Raw genomic sequence first — 15,888 nt, 5'->3', positions numbered from 1 at the left:
ACCGTTTCCCAGGGCCACCTCCACTCAGTCTATTTAAAATTCTTCTAAACCACTTACAAAAGAACCCCAAACAATTAAAGTGGTGTACAGAAACTAAAATGCTGTATATGCAGCTTCATAAAATATCAAACACTATATATATATATAGAAAGCCAACATCACATATTCTAACTCTTGTCCTCCTCCTCCTCCATTCTGCCTCAGGAAAAAAGCCAGATTCCCCACCCCCCAAAAGGTTAAGTTACGTCTTGCTGAATATTCACTGGCAACTTATTCCAGAGTGTGGGTGCCAGCACCGAAAAAACCCTGCCCTTATTTGTACGCCACCTACCACCCTGTGCACTGACTAGAGCACTAATTTCTACAAGGAGAACACCCCTGTTTTATCCCACAACGCCAGAGTCGCTACTTCCACTGGCAGCCCACCTAATGCACAAAGCTTCTGATGTTTTCTTTGGACAACCAAGTGGTGCTCTAGCCACGTTTTGAGATGTGCAACCAGCAAAAGAATGCATTACTGATTTAAAATCTTTTAATTCAAATAAAAAAAGGGCAAAGTTTCCCCACCCTCGCAAACATCAAGAGGGAGAGACCCGGACACCTGTGTCTCCCTCCCCCCTGGAGGTATGGCCTCCAGGACTGGACTCACTAGTCCAGGTGGGATCTCACAGCAAGGAACTGTCCAGAGATCCCTTTTACTGCCTTTCCCTATGCATTCCTCGTCACAGTGCCTTGCTACAGTTAAGCTGCGAAGGGAAGCTGAGAACCCGTAGCCTCAGGAAGGGCCGGCTGAAAGCAGGTTGCAAAAAAAAAAAAAAGCGCAATAAAAACCACATCCTGACCTTTGTGTTCTTGTTCCTCGCTGCAGTAAACAGCATGCACACCCTTCAAACCACCAGCTTTTAAAGCAGTGAACAGAGCAGATGCAGGAGCTGCCTCAAACACTATAGGCTGCAATACCAAAAGGTACAGGTTTATTGTTAGTCAGCAACTTTCCAACCACCATCCCCACGATATTTTTTGTTCCATTTTAATATCATGACAACAAAAAAAAACAAAACAAAACTACAGAAATTCTTCAAAATCCAGAAACATTTAAATATGAAAAGCAAATATATGGCAATAAACAGGAAACAACAAAAAAATGTAACCGTAGGAGTCCTGATACTTAAGTTAGAACACCACTACACAGAGGATTTAATGTTTCTTCTTTTCTTTTAAAAAGGGAGCTTTCTCACGTCTGCAAAATTCTTCAAAAAATAAAGGAGGCGTGTGTGAGGGGCGGGGGCGAGTGAGGGGTCTGGGAAACAGGAAGGAGTTCTGGCCTGGTCCGCGCACTTCCAATATAGTGCGAGATTGTTCAGGCGGTTTCAGCCTGTTTGGTTTTTTTTTTTTTTTGGTCTTCTCCAGCGGGCGGATGCTGTGCCGAGGAGCTCCCTTCCCCCCTCCATCACACTGTCAGCTTGCAGTGACACAGCTCTTTGTAGATCAGGCGCCTCAGCTTGGGCATGTCCTGCTGCGTGAAGGTGAAGGCTCGGTCCAGGGCCAGGAACTTACAGTACTGGGGAGGGAGAGAGAGAAATACAAAGAGGAGAATCAATGATTAGGAATACGTCTGTCCCGTCCCCCCCCTCCTCACCCGTCTTAACTTTCATAGGCTATTGAGAAAGGAAATGACTTTCCCTGGTATGTGGACAAAAATTTAAATTTACACTATTTAATAGGCAAACGTTCCACGCTTGCCCCGATTTCAGAAACTCGGTCACACAATATTTCCTTGAACTGCTGCAGGAAACTGGGGGCTGGGATCATGCGCCTTCCATCCCACCTCTGTGTAGCTGGGGGGCAGGGGCTAAAGAGAGCATGAAGAGCTTTGTTTCACTCATAGCTGGGAATTAAGCATATTCCTTCTTGCAATCTGTGTGCCAGAAATGTGCTCTCATACTGCGCCTCCCACGTCTATTTCTCTGCAAGTATATTTTTCATTTTGAGGCGATTGATTTTACTTTGAAAAAAAATAAAGTTGTTTATTCCTCATCATGCACCAGACCAGTCCAGACGGATGGGCTTTTCTCGCCTACCAGCAGCACCTGCAGTCTCCAGCAGATGGTAGCGGAGTCCGTCCTGCAGTCGGACTAAGGACTCCTAGGGGTGTCAGGTCCTGTTTTGGGGCCATCCTCCTGCTGCAGCACGGACAAGCAGGTCAGTGACCCTTGGTTGCCTTGGATCCTTTGTCCGATGAGAGTTCTGATAGCCAGCATGTCCTAGCTTCTCCTCCCTCTCTTATGGGACGCCTCTCCTGTCAGAAGACATCTAAAAGGGAAGTTTTTTCTTCTTTCTGGAGTTTTGACTATGGGGAGGTGTTGTTCCTTTAAGATTTTATTCAGAAAAAAAAAAAATAGACTTAGCAGCAGCAGCTTTTGCTCCAGGCAGGAGAGGAAGTATTGCATTGGCTCGTTCCTGCAGTGTGAGGTGTAGAAGATGCTGCGAATCTGCGGCAGAGAGAGAGGACCTTCTCAGGCATGTGACTGCATGATGTTAGAAGTGCTGTGCAGCCTGCAGGGATTGTTGAGAAGAGCGGTTCAGGGCTCTAACCATCAGTGGTGGATCAGAAACACAGTAACAGCAGGCCTTTGACACAGTCCCGGCGGCCATTTTACCCCTTCCCCCGTGGTTTCAGGGGAGACGGCAGGAAACAGCAAGGAACAACCAGGGTACAGGAGCCTGATGGGGAGGAGAAGATAAGATACCTCCCCCCTGAATTGGTTCTTACGCACAGGACATGTAATGAGGCGGCAGCTGCTGGGAGATCTGGCAAGAAAGGCTCTTCTTCGGGGGCTCCTGCTCCCCACCCTATCCCAAGAGGAGATCTGGAGGCCAATCTGAATTGGGGTCCGGAGTTGAAGGAGGAGTTGTGCATCCTCCAGAATATTGGGAGGGGGATAAGGCTCCTCTGGAGGAGAAGTTCCTGCATTAGAGGGAAGAGTTAACCATCGTATTGTCCCAGGCTCTGGTGGGGCTGTGGATTAAGAAAAAGAAAGGTCTTCCATCTGCTGGAGGCAAAGAATACTGGCTTTAACTGCCCTGCATGACCCCAACAGCGATTTCCGTGAAAAAGGTCAAGTAATCTGCCTCCATCTGCTGGGAGAAACCCAATTATTCTGGGCTGGTGTAGCAGGATGACAACTGCCTACTTAAGGCACCATTACCACTTGCAGTCCCTTAGTATATCTATGTATCGAAGCTAATGGTTTAACAAAACTTAGGTAAACTTGACTTCCTCCACCTGAGAGGATCTGAAAACCAGCCCAAAGAATGACCATTACAGTTTCAAGCAACCGAGTATAACCTGTCTCTGAATATTCAACACAGCAGTACAGAGTAAAGAAAAACAGGCTAGGATTCTGGACTGGTCTATTAGAACTCAAGGAAAGACAATTAGTAAGTAAGAAACCAATTTTTTCTTCCTTATCCCCCAGACCAGTCCAGACACATGAAATGTACCCAAGTTACCCTCAAACTGGGTGGGATCCTGCAAGACCAGCTCTCAACATGCCTGCTCCAAATGCAGTCAAGACATCCAATCTGTAATGCTTGGAAAACATATGCAATGAAAACCAAGTCACTGCCCTACTAATCAACCGACAGCCCATGTTGTTGATACTTCTCTTGTTGAATGCGCCTAAATACCTACTAAACGCCTTTTGAAATCTAAGTGGAAGCAATTGTCTCCTTAATCCCATCTGGCAATTGAAGACTTGGAAGCCTTGTCACCTTGCCTTTGACCACTGAAAAGAACAAACAGATCTATTTGATTTGATGTTACGTTGATGTTAGTTTTGTATGTTTTATGATTTTATGAATGTATTTCTAAAAACTGCTTAGAATGCAAGATAATGCAGTATAGAAATGTTTGAATAAAGCAAGTCACCTTCAAATACCTTAAAAGCACTCCATAAACACCCAGAACGTGTAGCTCTCTAGACAAATCCCTAGTACTCAACTGCTTGAAGGTTGGTAAAACTCGACAGATTGATCCAAATCCAAACCCAGTCCTCTGAAAATATGGGTGGAAGAACAGTCCCTGCATGACTAGGCCTGTAATTCTGAAATATGTTTGGCAAGGCATAGTGCTGCCAGAAAAGCTGCCTTCCGAATTAGATCCTTCAGAGATGCCACTCCAACGGGCTCCAAAGGGCATGAATACAAAACCTAATCAAATTGAGGTACCACGGAGGAAACATTTCTAACAGGCAGACACACATGCTTTACTCCTCACCAAAAAACACACACATCATCTGGGTAAGAGGCTAAGGATTGTTTCTCTCTATAGCAAAGAGTGCCTCTGCTTGAACTCTTAGGTTTAGAAAGGGGTTTGGCTTTGAATTCCTTTTCTGAACCTTTCTGTAAAAAAGAAAGGACCACTGGTAATGGCACCTCTGCAGACACCAAACCTCAAATATCCTCAAAGTAGAATTCTCTGTCGCCTGTAACAAAGTCAGAATCGCCTCCTCTTCATATTCTTTGTCTCTCAATCTCTTCCTTTTAAGTGCCAAGCCAGGAGTCAAAAGTGATCCATCTGCTCTAAGCAAATCACACCCCGATGAAGCAAATCTTGGACCTGATTGAACCCTGTGCCAAGCCTTATCAAGGCTACAAACCAAGCTCATCGGGGCCATTCTAGGGGTATGAGAACCAAGATGTGTGATCAAGGTGGAAACACATACAGGAGACAATACCAAGGCCATAGTTGTGACAGCGCATCCAGCCCCTTGGACTGGTTCTCCTCTTCGACTGAAGAACAAAGGCCATTTGACATTTTTCCTAGTTGACATCAAATCCATTTGCAGGCCATCTGACTTGGTTATAGTCATGGAGAACAATTCATCCGCACATTGCCATTCTCCGATGTCCATAATGTACCTGCTCCGGAAATCCACCTGCACATTTTTTCCTCTGGCGATGTGATATGCTGACATAGAAGCCAGATGCTTCTCTGCCCATCTGAAGACAAGAGTCACCTCTAAGGATACTGCCTGACTCTACCTTGCCTGTTTATGTAAACCTCCGAGGTAGCATTGTCTGACAGAACCTTCACTACTTTTCCTCCGATTAATGGAAGAAACTCCATCAAGGCTCTTCAGACTACTCTGGTCTCCAAATGATGAACCACAATGTTTCCGGTGGACTCCAACTCCCTTGTTCTGTGTGCCCCCCAACCAGACTGGCATCTGTATTCACTACTGTCCAATCTGGAATCTCCAACTGCATTCCCTTGGATAAGTTGTGGGCAGACAACCACCAGGCCAAACTGATCTGCACCTCTCTCACAAAGGGGGTAACCAAAGCTCGTATTTCTGCACACTTGATCCTGCTCTGGCTTCAGGGGATTCTACTTTATGTTTCCTCCCTGGCCACTGGTGGGCAAAGTACTGCGATGGATAAACATCCAGACAAGGTGATCCCAGTGGCTCCAGCGTGGCCACATCGACCATGGTTTGTGGACCTGGTCAATTTGGCAGTAGACAGGCTGCTGAGGTTCAGGCATCTGCCAAAACGTCTTCATCAAGTCCAATATTTTAGGATCAGGCGGCTTGCTTCTATATCGTGGTATGGTTTTTGAGAGGAAGTGTTTGAGATGGAAGGTGTATTCTGAGGATGTCATTATCATTTTGCTACAGGCAAGAAGACCATCCACTTCTTAGCCTATGTGAGGATTTGGAGGGTTTTCAAGTCCTTGTGAATCGGATCAGGGGGTGAAGCCTACTCAGGCTTCAGTTGCACATATTTTGACTTTTTTTCAAAAAGGATTGGTTAAAGGGCTAGCCTTTAATTCCCTTAGGGTGCAAGAGGCAGCTTTGGGCTGTCTTCGAGGCAAAATGCTCTAGCCATGCATCTGGATGAGATTCATTTTTTTTGGGGAGCAAAACATTTGCAACCTCCAGTGTGGAAGGTATATCCCTAACATAAGCTAGAGATGTAGAAAATTTCCTGACCTGGAGCAAAATGGAAATCACTGCAGAAGAATAACCATGCTTTAGCAACCCAAGCCCTCTCAAGGGCCAAACTAAGACAAAACCGACCTAGATCACCGTGCAGTATGAGCCCCTGATATAATAGATCCTTCCTGAGTGGTAGTCTGAGAGGACTCTCCACTAGTAGCTTCTGAAGATCGGCATGCTATGGCCTCCAGGGCCAATCCAGAGCAACCAGATGTACAGTTTTGGTCTGACTTGTAATCTTCCAAATGACCCTGCCTATCATTGGCAAAGGCAGGAAGGCATAAAATACCTTGCTCCACGGCCAAACCAAATGAGCATAAATGCCCAGCATTTTTGGATCCCGGCTGCGACTGAAGAACTGTGGTACCTTCATGTTGTTGGAGCTAGCCAGTAAATCCAGGTACAGGCAACCCCAATGCGTCACTATAGTTGAAAGGCCTCATCTGCCAATTCCCACTCTATTGGGTCCAAGACCTGCCTGCTGAGGAAATCTGCCCTTACACTGTCCTGTCTAACAATATGGGGGGTGGATGTGTCCTGAAGATTTTGTTCTTCCTACACCATGAGCACATCTACCTTCACCAACACCTGTTGGCTTCTGGCTCTGCCTTGATGATTGATGTAGGCCACTGTCGTGGCACTGTTCAACATTATCCTTATCACTTGGCCTTCCAGTCACTTGGTGAACCGCAAGCATGACAGTCTAACTGCATGTGCTTCTAACTGATTGATGGTCTACTGCTGCTCCTTGGCATTTCACAAACAAACATCGGGCCACCAACTCTTGGCAGTGAGCCTCCCAACCCAGGCGGCTTGCATCTGTCGTGAGCACTAACCAGTCTGGTGCTTTTATGGAAACCCCCTTCCTGAGAGGATCCGCTTGTAACCATCACTTCAATTGGATGCAAATGGAGTCTGTGTACTCCCGTGACTGCGGATTCAATCGGGAGAGTGACACATGCTGAAGGGGGCCTCATGTGCACCCTCACCCAGGGAACTATGTCTAGTGTGGCTGTCATTGATCCTAGGACCTGCAGGTAAGACCACATCGTCAGGTTAATAGTACATCTCAGGGCCTGAAGCTGAGTAACTTCTGAATGCGACTTCAGTAGAAGAAACTCTTTGCCCCATTTCATATCGAATCACACGTCGAGATACACTAGCTTCTGAGACAGCTGTAAATGGCTTCTGGCCAAGTTCACCACCCAGCCTAGCTCCTGAAGAAAGGAAATCACCTTGCGAGATATCAAGTGACTCGTTTGCACTTTTGGCCCAAATCAACCAGTCGTCCAGATATGGGTGGACCAGAATCCCTGCCTGCGCAGAGATGCTACCACCACAACCTTGGAGAAGATTCTGGGCGCAGTATCCAAACTGAAGGGCAGGGCCTGAAATTAATGACGTCCCAGAACGGCAAAGTGTAGGAAATGATGTTCCTGGTGAATGGGAATATACAAACAGGTCTCCGTCAGGTTGAGACATGAGAAATTCCTCATTTTGTACTGCCATTATTAAGGAATGCAGAGTTTCCGTTCTGAAATGAGTCACGCACAAATGTCAACTGACTCCCTTCAGATCCAGGATGGCCCGACAGGACCCCTCTTCCTTCTTGGGAACGACAAAATAAATGGAATAATGCCCCATATATTATTGCTATCTGGGAACAGGAATTATGGCCTTCAAATCCAACAGCCTCCTTAATGTAGTCTACACTGCCACTCACTTCAGTAGCATGTGGCATGGAGAGACCATAAATGCATCCAGGGGAATTCTGAGAAGTTCTAGAGCACAGCCATCCCTTACCACTTTCAGGACCCGCTGGTCTATCATAATCTGGGCCCACCTTTAATAAAAGTGAGATAGATGCCCGCCTATCTCCTGATCCAGTAGGAGAGCCCCCACACTTCATTGTGAAGACTGAAGTACTCTGGCCCAGAGTCTGTATCCTTATGAGGCTTTTTAGGCTGAAAGGACAGATCTTTCGAAGGTACAAGACCTTTGAGTAGTTGCTCCTCTGTAAGAATGAAACAGACAGGAATCCCTGGAGTGGCCCTTCGTCCCAAAAGGACGCCATGCCGCCTTCTTGTCCTCCAGCAATCAAGAAACCTTGGATGCGCCGCAGCTGTTCACCAGCTTCTTCAACTTGCTTCCGTATAAAAGAGAGACTGGACTTAGAAATAGTGCCTGCCAACCAATTTCACAACCATAAACTGGCACCTAGGCGCTATCACAGAAATCACCCCTCTAGCGGCGGTCCGTACCAAGTCCAGCACTCATCCGCTAAGAATGCAGCTCTCTGTTCCATCACCAATCCGCCACTGGACCCCACTCCTTGCGTCCCTTGATGGCTTCTCGATGCTGCCCAAGCCACCAGGCAGCATCAAGAAGTAGTTTGCCATGACCTCAAAGGCCTGATTTAAGGATAGCCTCAATCTATCCTAAGCATCTTTTAGGGCTGCCCCTCTGTCTGCTGGGAGAAGCAGACAAGATGGCTGCCGAACATGTTTCTCGACTTCCCTCAGCGGTGATCAATTCACTCCACCTTCTCATTTGGTCTTTGTCCCTTGGGAGGAAGCTCCCTGAATAGCCCTCCCCAACACCGGTGGATGTAATTGTCCCATGCCTACAATTCTTCCCGTGTTCTGCGGGAGCCACCATCTTAAAGGAGCCATGTGGCTGAAGGACCAAAATGTTAGCACTGCCTCCTCTCGCCTCCCTGGTGTCCAAACAGTCACTGACCCTTCGTGCCCTGGAAGACACTGTTGCTTATCAGAGAAACCTCTCAACACATTTTTCTCCTATTTCCCAATGTCTTCTGCACTTTATTTGTAAACTGCTGAAAGGAGAAATAACCATTCTTCCTTGCCGAAGCTCCTTGAAGAGAGCAGGGAAAGGGGACGAGGGGGGGAGCCAGCACCACAAAACACACACTATCTGGAAGCAAGGCAAGGTACCCCCTGCTCACCCAGGACAACCGCCCTAAATGGACCTAGCTATCTCACCAGACTTCAGGTCTCCGCACCGCTATCATCTGTTAGAGATAAAAGTACTGAGGGACAGCAGGTGACCGTGCTTTCGGTAAGCGGCTATATTCAATCTTTTATTCTCTGACTAACTACTGGAAGGTGAGCAAAAAGCCATCGGTCTGAACTGGTCTGGCGGACGATAAGAAGGGGCTGGATTCTGCAGCCACAGAATCACAGGAGATCAGGGGCGCTGAGAACTTCTGCACAACCACCAGCCAAGGGACTAACCTGCCCCACCAGCCCCTGCGCACTCACCTGCAGTACAAAGGCACCACAGTCACTGTCATTATTCTGCCGGGCCACATTCTGCACAGAGACAGAGAAATGCATCTAAGTCAGCATCAGTTTGTGTCTTCTAGGTACTCTCAGAACACGTACAGCAAAGGTAGTAGCCTAGAGGTGAGAGCAGCGGGCTACAACCCAGGGAAGCCAGCATTCAAATCCCGCTTAAGCAACTTGTGACCTTGGGCAAGTCACTTTACCCTCCGTTACCTCAGGTACAAAATGGGAAATACCTAGAGTACCTGAATTTAATCCGCTTTGATATACACTTTGGAGTGCCAAAAAGCAGAATATAAAAAAAATAAACACAAGCTTCCTTCCCACCTCTTACCACCACAAGACTGGTATAGCACAGACAACAGAAGTGTAAGGTTCACACCCTCACAAACCCCATCCTGTTTTCTGCTCCCAGCCAGACACCCCCAGGGTAAAGGCATCCCTAACTCACCATTTTGAAGAAACCTTTCCAACCTTCGTAGAAGTCCAGCCGTGCCTTCTTCACAGCCTCGGCCTGCAAATACTTTGCAATATGCTAGCAAAAAAACCCAAAAAACACAACGATAATGACAAAACTATGTAAGAGATACAATTGTTTCACATAGAAAAAGCAGAGTTGCTTACCTGTAACAGGTGTTCTCCAAGGACCGCAGGATGTTAGCCCTCACACATGGGTTTAGCCCTCCTGCCAGCAAATGGAGACAAGAACTACTAACTTGCTGATGTCGCCCCGTTAGACGGCACTGTGAAGCCTGCAGCACCTCAGAATAATGTTATCAAAGCTAAGAAAAATGAAACTTTCACCCTATGAACTAGGGGAGTCATAAAATGGATCCTTCAACAAGGTCCTTAACTATTATCTTCTAACAGTCTGAAAGAAAAAAAACCCAACTATACAGCAGGATGTCAGCTAAAACTGGGTGGGGCCCAGGACTAGTCTGGTAGGCCTGGAGGAAAGAGATTAGCAGGGAAGAAACCTAGTTTTCTCCTCCTCACTGTTCCACCTGACCAGTCCAGAACACATGGGATATACCCAAGCTGCCTCTAATCTGGGAGGGTGCCCGACAAGCCTGCTGACAGGATATTTTCCCCAAAAGGAGACCACCTCCTTAGCCTGCACATCTCACTGGAAATGCTTGGAGAAAGCATGGAAGGATGCCCTCTGGTAACAGAAGAGATCTGCTCAGCCCACAAAGTGGAGTGAGCCCTCGGGTCCTTTGCAATATAAACCCAACCAACAGCCTTCTTAATCCACCTGGCTCTGGTGGGCCTTCAAGGCTACGTCCCCTTGTCTCTGTCCCGAAGGCCGTGCTCATTTTCAATCAGAGCAAATGTTCGCTTAACGTCCAAAAAAAAAAATGAAGAAGATCCTCCCATTCTCCTTTTGAATCCCTTCCTTTGAAGGATGGCAGCTCCACTGTCTGGTTCAAATGAAACTGCGATATCTACCACCTTCGGCAAAAAAAAGAAGGGACCATAGGAATGGAAATGCCAGCCCTTGAACATTTCAGAAAAGGATCCCAACTCGGTTTGCCCCACTGGTGTAATCATAGCAAAGGCAAAGCCAGCCAAGCTCCCACTCACCCAGCTCCAGGGTGTGATGATTCTGAGAGATGTAAAGCTGAAGGGGCCTGAAGATATTTCTCCACCCACTTGCACAAGAGCTCGCTTCTGTAGCCACTTCTCAGGACCCCCCGACAATTCACTTAGGCTACTGCTTTGGCATTATCTGAAAACTCTCTGACCGACCTGCCCCAAGTCTACGGGCAGAATACCATCAGAGCTTTCCTTATGGCTCTTCTTTCTAGGCAACTGATGGACCATGACGTCTCCCGTCACGCTCCAGATCCCAAAGTCAATCTGCCCTGACAATGAGCACCCCCCATCCCTGCAGACTGGCATCCATCGTAATAATCACCCAGGCTGGAGATTTCAAAGACATTCCTTTGGACAAATTCCAAACTGACATCCAGCTTCTGTCATCTCAAGTCAGTCATCTCGAAATCCTGACACTGCATTCCATCTCGTCATCAGAGACTTCTGCAATGGCCACATATGAGATCTTACCAACAGAAATAGTACCGACACCAAGGAACCTAGCATCCCACCAAACTGTGGGTGACTTCAGTCTCAAAATGTTCCAAACCTGCAGGTTAAGCTTGATTATCCTATTCCTGTGTCATCGACACGAAGGCCTTCTGAATGTCAAAACATGCCCTAAGTATTCCAGGATCTGAGAAGTTACTTATTCTTGGAAAATGTCACCCATTCCAGACCCTGTTTAAAAAAAAAAAAAAAAAGTGTACCACTGTCGCTGTCTAATACTGAGCCTCTTCTTCTGACATTTCTCGAATCTCGAGTCAACCTTAAGGATGAACCAACATGCTCTCCTTTGCGTAAGTAGTGGTGGCGCAGCCTATCACCTTGGAACAGGTTCTTGGCACAATGACCAACCTAACGAGTAGCACTCAAATCAGATGACGATCCCCCAAGACCGCAAACTTGAGATACCATTGATGTGCCCAATCAGATCAGAAAGTGAAGATATGCTTCAGAAAGATCCAGGAATGTTAGAAGCTTCCCAACTGCAGAGTTCCCATGCAGACTTCAAGGCTTTGTTCACCTATCTGAGGTCTAGAATAGATCTGCACATGCCTTCCCTTCTTTGGAACTACAAAATAAATGGAATATCTGCCTTGGCACCACTCGTCCCTCAGCACTTGGACCACCGCCACCAACTATAGCAGATGCTCCAATGTTGACTTTTCTAAAGAAAAACAAAGGGATTCCAGGAAAGCATCTCTTTAAGAACAAGACAACTTTAAATTATAGCTGCTTCTTATAACTGAAAGGACACACTAATCTGGATGATATACAGACCAAGAAAATTGGGACAGGCATCTCCCAATCTGAGGTATTGTAAGGTTCCCCTTGAATCTCATTGGGAGCCCTTGGGACCCCACACTAGATTTGCAACCATCCCCAGACCAAAAAGGACAGACTTGCCACCTCTGAGAAGGCAGTGCCGTCTTTGCTGGTCGATAATGTCTCACTTCTCTAAATTTGGGCCTATTAGGACCCTTCGCCAACTCCTGAAACCTCCTCAGCTTATCCTCTGGTAACTTGAGACATTTGTCCCCCTAATGTTTCATCAGCTTCTCCCAAAAAGCAACTTCCCTTTAAAGGGCAATTTACTCAAGTGTCTTAAGAGGTCATGTCTGCTGACCAATTCCATAACCATAGCCACCGCCTGGCCACCACTTATGATGTTATAACCCTCACTGAGATATGAATGAGGTCCTACAATGCGCTTAACTACAAAGCAACTTTGGCCTCTAACCTTTCTGCACTGATGCACACTGCTGCTGAAGAGAAAGGGTGGAACCTTCAAAAGACTGCTTTAGAACAATCTCTATTCTTCTATCCAAGGAATCCTTCAGAGCCATGCTCCCCCTCCACTAGAACAGTAGTCTTCGTCATGACAGCTGAAACTAAGTCACCCACCTTAGGAAACTTCAAAAGCTCTATCTTTAGCCAAAGGCTAGAGCTTCGCCATAGCTCTGCCCACATGCAGGCCTGCTTCTGGTATATTCCACTTTGCCATCACAAGAGCTTTTACAGATCTGTGGAAAGGGAAGGTCCTAACCGATTTGCAAAGCTCTTCCAAAACAGGGTCCTATATGTAGCAATTCCTGATGCGGAGACACCAACCAAGCAGGTTTTGATGGACGACTTGGAGGCATGTCTAACAGATGCAGTCTGTAACCTTTTTGGATTATGTTAAGGATCCAAGTGCCCTAGTTATTCTGAGCCAATGGTCTACATAAAAACAACCTGCCTCAGATAGGAAGGTCCTCTGACATGAATACTGGGATCTCGGCTATGCTCTCTACAATCCAACCAAAACCCCGCCTCAGGTTTTGGCTAAGGTGCTGAATATGGGGCCCTCCTGTTGACTGGTCCAAGGGGATAGTTGATACAAATGCTTTCTCAGCGTCCCACTCGGGTACCTTCTGGTTGAGGTGGGTGTATCTGAATTGGCAGTTAAGAGGGTCCTAAGTGTTGCATCGTGGTGCTTAATCTCAGCCATCATTTTCTTGACCTGATCCTCGAAAAGATTCTCCCCTTTGCAAGGAACATCAGCAAGTCTAGCCAGGAGAGTCTGCAAGCGCCAATACCCACTGTAGAGATTCTCAATACCATCTCAAAACATCAAAAGGTTGTCTGGACCATGTGTTTTTCTTACTCCATATCCACATCCACTAGTGACGCCTAGTCCCGCTGCTTCTGAGGAAGCAGCACTGTCGACTCTTCATACTCTTCAGTACGTCCCACATATACTGGCTCATTAAGTGGGCACTGCTATGTAGGCTTCCAAAAATTCTCTAAGTCCAGGGTATGAGAATCCATCCCAAGAGATACTGAGGAATGGGTTCTAGAGAACAGATTCAACCACCAACAGTAGTAGCAGCTGCTGCTTCTCGAATCTTGGGAGTCCTTTAGATGCTATATCGCGTGTCTGGCTTCTTATTCACTGGAGTCCAGAGGGGACTTTCCCACTTCCTCATCTGTACCTCCTGAAGGATTTCATAGATTGGGACTGCCACTATATCCTTAGGAAGCTCCTAAAATTTGAGGAAATCCAGCATCCTAGTTCTTAACTCTTCCTCCTTTTGCCATTCTCTTAATAAAAAAATCACAGGTGATGTCCTCGAAAGGAACATCTTTTCCTGCTGAGAAGGATCAAAGGGGAGCCCTGTTAACCTCTCTGGTTGTAGAAGTCCTCAGATCCATAAATGTACCCCCAAGAATATTCTGAATCCAATCCTAACTGGTAGATCAGGGATGAGGTACTGGATCTCACCTGGCTAGCAAACGAGGCCTCAGAGAGGGGAACATGTGTGTTGCACCTCAGTGAAGTTTCCTCCCTCAATGGGATGGAGATTACAATTGGTATGGCCATACCCAATGTCCATGCTCCTCCAGGAATCAGCATCGGGGCCATTCCTCCGGGCATCAGCTGGGATTGCAGTCGTGGCTATATCCATCTGCAGACACCGATGCACCAATGTTCTGTATCTTACAGTCCAGGGCCTCCTGGGTTTTCCCAAATTCCTCCTCAAAAATTGCTGATGCCAACATAGCTTGGGAGGCAGGAGAGAGAGATCTTCCTGAACTACCAGAAGTCTACTGGTGGCTGATACTTAGACGCTTGGAGACTGACCTGATTCTCGGGACTGTATAGAGGATGAGCTCTCCTCACCACAAGAATGCATCAGGGGATTCAAAGCTCCTTTCAGCATGTCCCTGTTTCCTGGCCTTCAGCCAATGCACATCCTTGGAATTCCAGTACAGAAGAGAAAACCCTTTCATTCTCTTTGGGTGAGAGGGATTAAGCAACTGTCTGTCCCCTTTGTTCTATCTGGAGCTAGATGCCCTGCCAATGATCACTGCAACTCCAGGGTCCCTCCACCTCAGTGCCTCCCAATGAGTTACCACTTGGCCAAATTTACAAAATCCAAAGTTCTTCAGGGGTCACAGTCATGCAGAGGGGACACATCCCCCACCCCCAAAATCAGCTCCCAGGCCAAGGACACATCATGGGGGTCTGTGCCAGACACAAATCTTTCACACAGGAGGCCCCTGTCGAAGTCACTGGCTTTCTTCGCTTTCAGCGGCATGAGACAAAAAATTAAATGCAGTGAAATGAAAACGACTGTGTCCAAACGAAACCTCAACCTGTGCAGTCTCGAAGCCGAAAAATAAACCTACATGCAACTGTAAAACATACCCAGTTAACTAAAGGGAGAAGAAAGACCACAGGGCCCCGGCAAGGAGCAATTTCTGCCCTCCTAGGAAGCAGACTGTTCCCTAACAGTGAAAATACTGCAACCAGCAGGCTCCACAGAAGCTATATGAAGCTGGAGGGAGATGTCTGACATGGACATGTGGCAGTAGCACATGCTGTACACGTGCCCAGTAGGGCATGTTCAAAGTTTCTACAAAAGCTATCAAATTTCCATCCCGGGCTCCCTTTCAAGATGCCATTCCCTATATGTGAGAGCTGCCATCCTATTTGTCCTCTGAGAAGCAATTTGTCTCTCTCTACAGCAAAATAAAGGGGTCTGGCCATGAAACCTCAAGAAGGCGACCCACCCTTCCACCCCTCTGCCTGGTCACTCACCTTGGGGCAGCGTCTGTTCAGGGTACGCTGGGAGTCAAAATAGGTAATGCTCTTATGTTTCACATTGACAGAGATGAGGGACCAGTGCACCTCCAAGTGGATGGGGATCAGCAGCAGCTCCTTGTTGAAGATGTCCACCTGCAGGGGTGGGAAGAGTAACGGGGCGTGTGTCAGCACCGCTTGGGGGGGGGGGGGGGGAAGCAACCACTGGGTGAGAGGCACTGCGCAAGTCAGCCAACTGCAGGCAGAATGCAATCAGCAGAGAAGCCAACGGGGGGGCTTGCATGGTGTCTTACAACCTCCTGATTTCTGAAGGAAGGAAGACGACAGGGCAAGGGCAGAGAGGTCCAGGTTCGCATATGGTGCACGATGAGGGGCGGGGGGGGGGGGGTGCCAT

General features: G+C 47.3%; 1 protein-coding gene across 6 annotated transcripts in view; it reads right to left on the bottom strand.

Moving 5' to 3' along the window:
- Positions 1 to 952: 952 nt before the first annotated feature.
- SENP3 (SUMO specific peptidase 3) overlaps positions 953 to 15,888 on the bottom strand; it is a 38,099-nt gene continuing 23,163 nt past the window's right edge. For all 6 annotated transcript variants that reach the window (XM_029580110.1, XM_029580114.1, XM_029580111.1 and 3 more), the window contains 4 exons: positions 15,492 to 15,629; positions 9,759 to 9,842; positions 9,284 to 9,334; positions 953 to 1,561 (listed from right to left, as the gene is read on the bottom strand). In XM_029580110.1, coding sequence (XP_029435970.1) covers positions 1,451 to 1,561; positions 9,284 to 9,334; positions 9,759 to 9,842; positions 15,492 to 15,629 — 384 coding nt within the window. In that variant the 3' untranslated portion in view covers positions 953 to 1,450. The remainder of the gene's footprint in view (positions 1,562 to 9,283; positions 9,335 to 9,758; positions 9,843 to 15,491; positions 15,630 to 15,888) is intronic.

The sequence above is a fragment of the Rhinatrema bivittatum genome, chromosome 16, assembly GCF_901001135.1.
Source record: "Rhinatrema bivittatum chromosome 16, aRhiBiv1.1, whole genome shotgun sequence".
Taxonomy (NCBI): Eukaryota; Metazoa; Chordata; class Amphibia; order Gymnophiona; family Rhinatrematidae; genus Rhinatrema; species Rhinatrema bivittatum.
The sequence above is the reverse complement of the archived record's forward strand: the minus strand, read 5'-3'. Positions and strand labels throughout refer to the sequence as shown.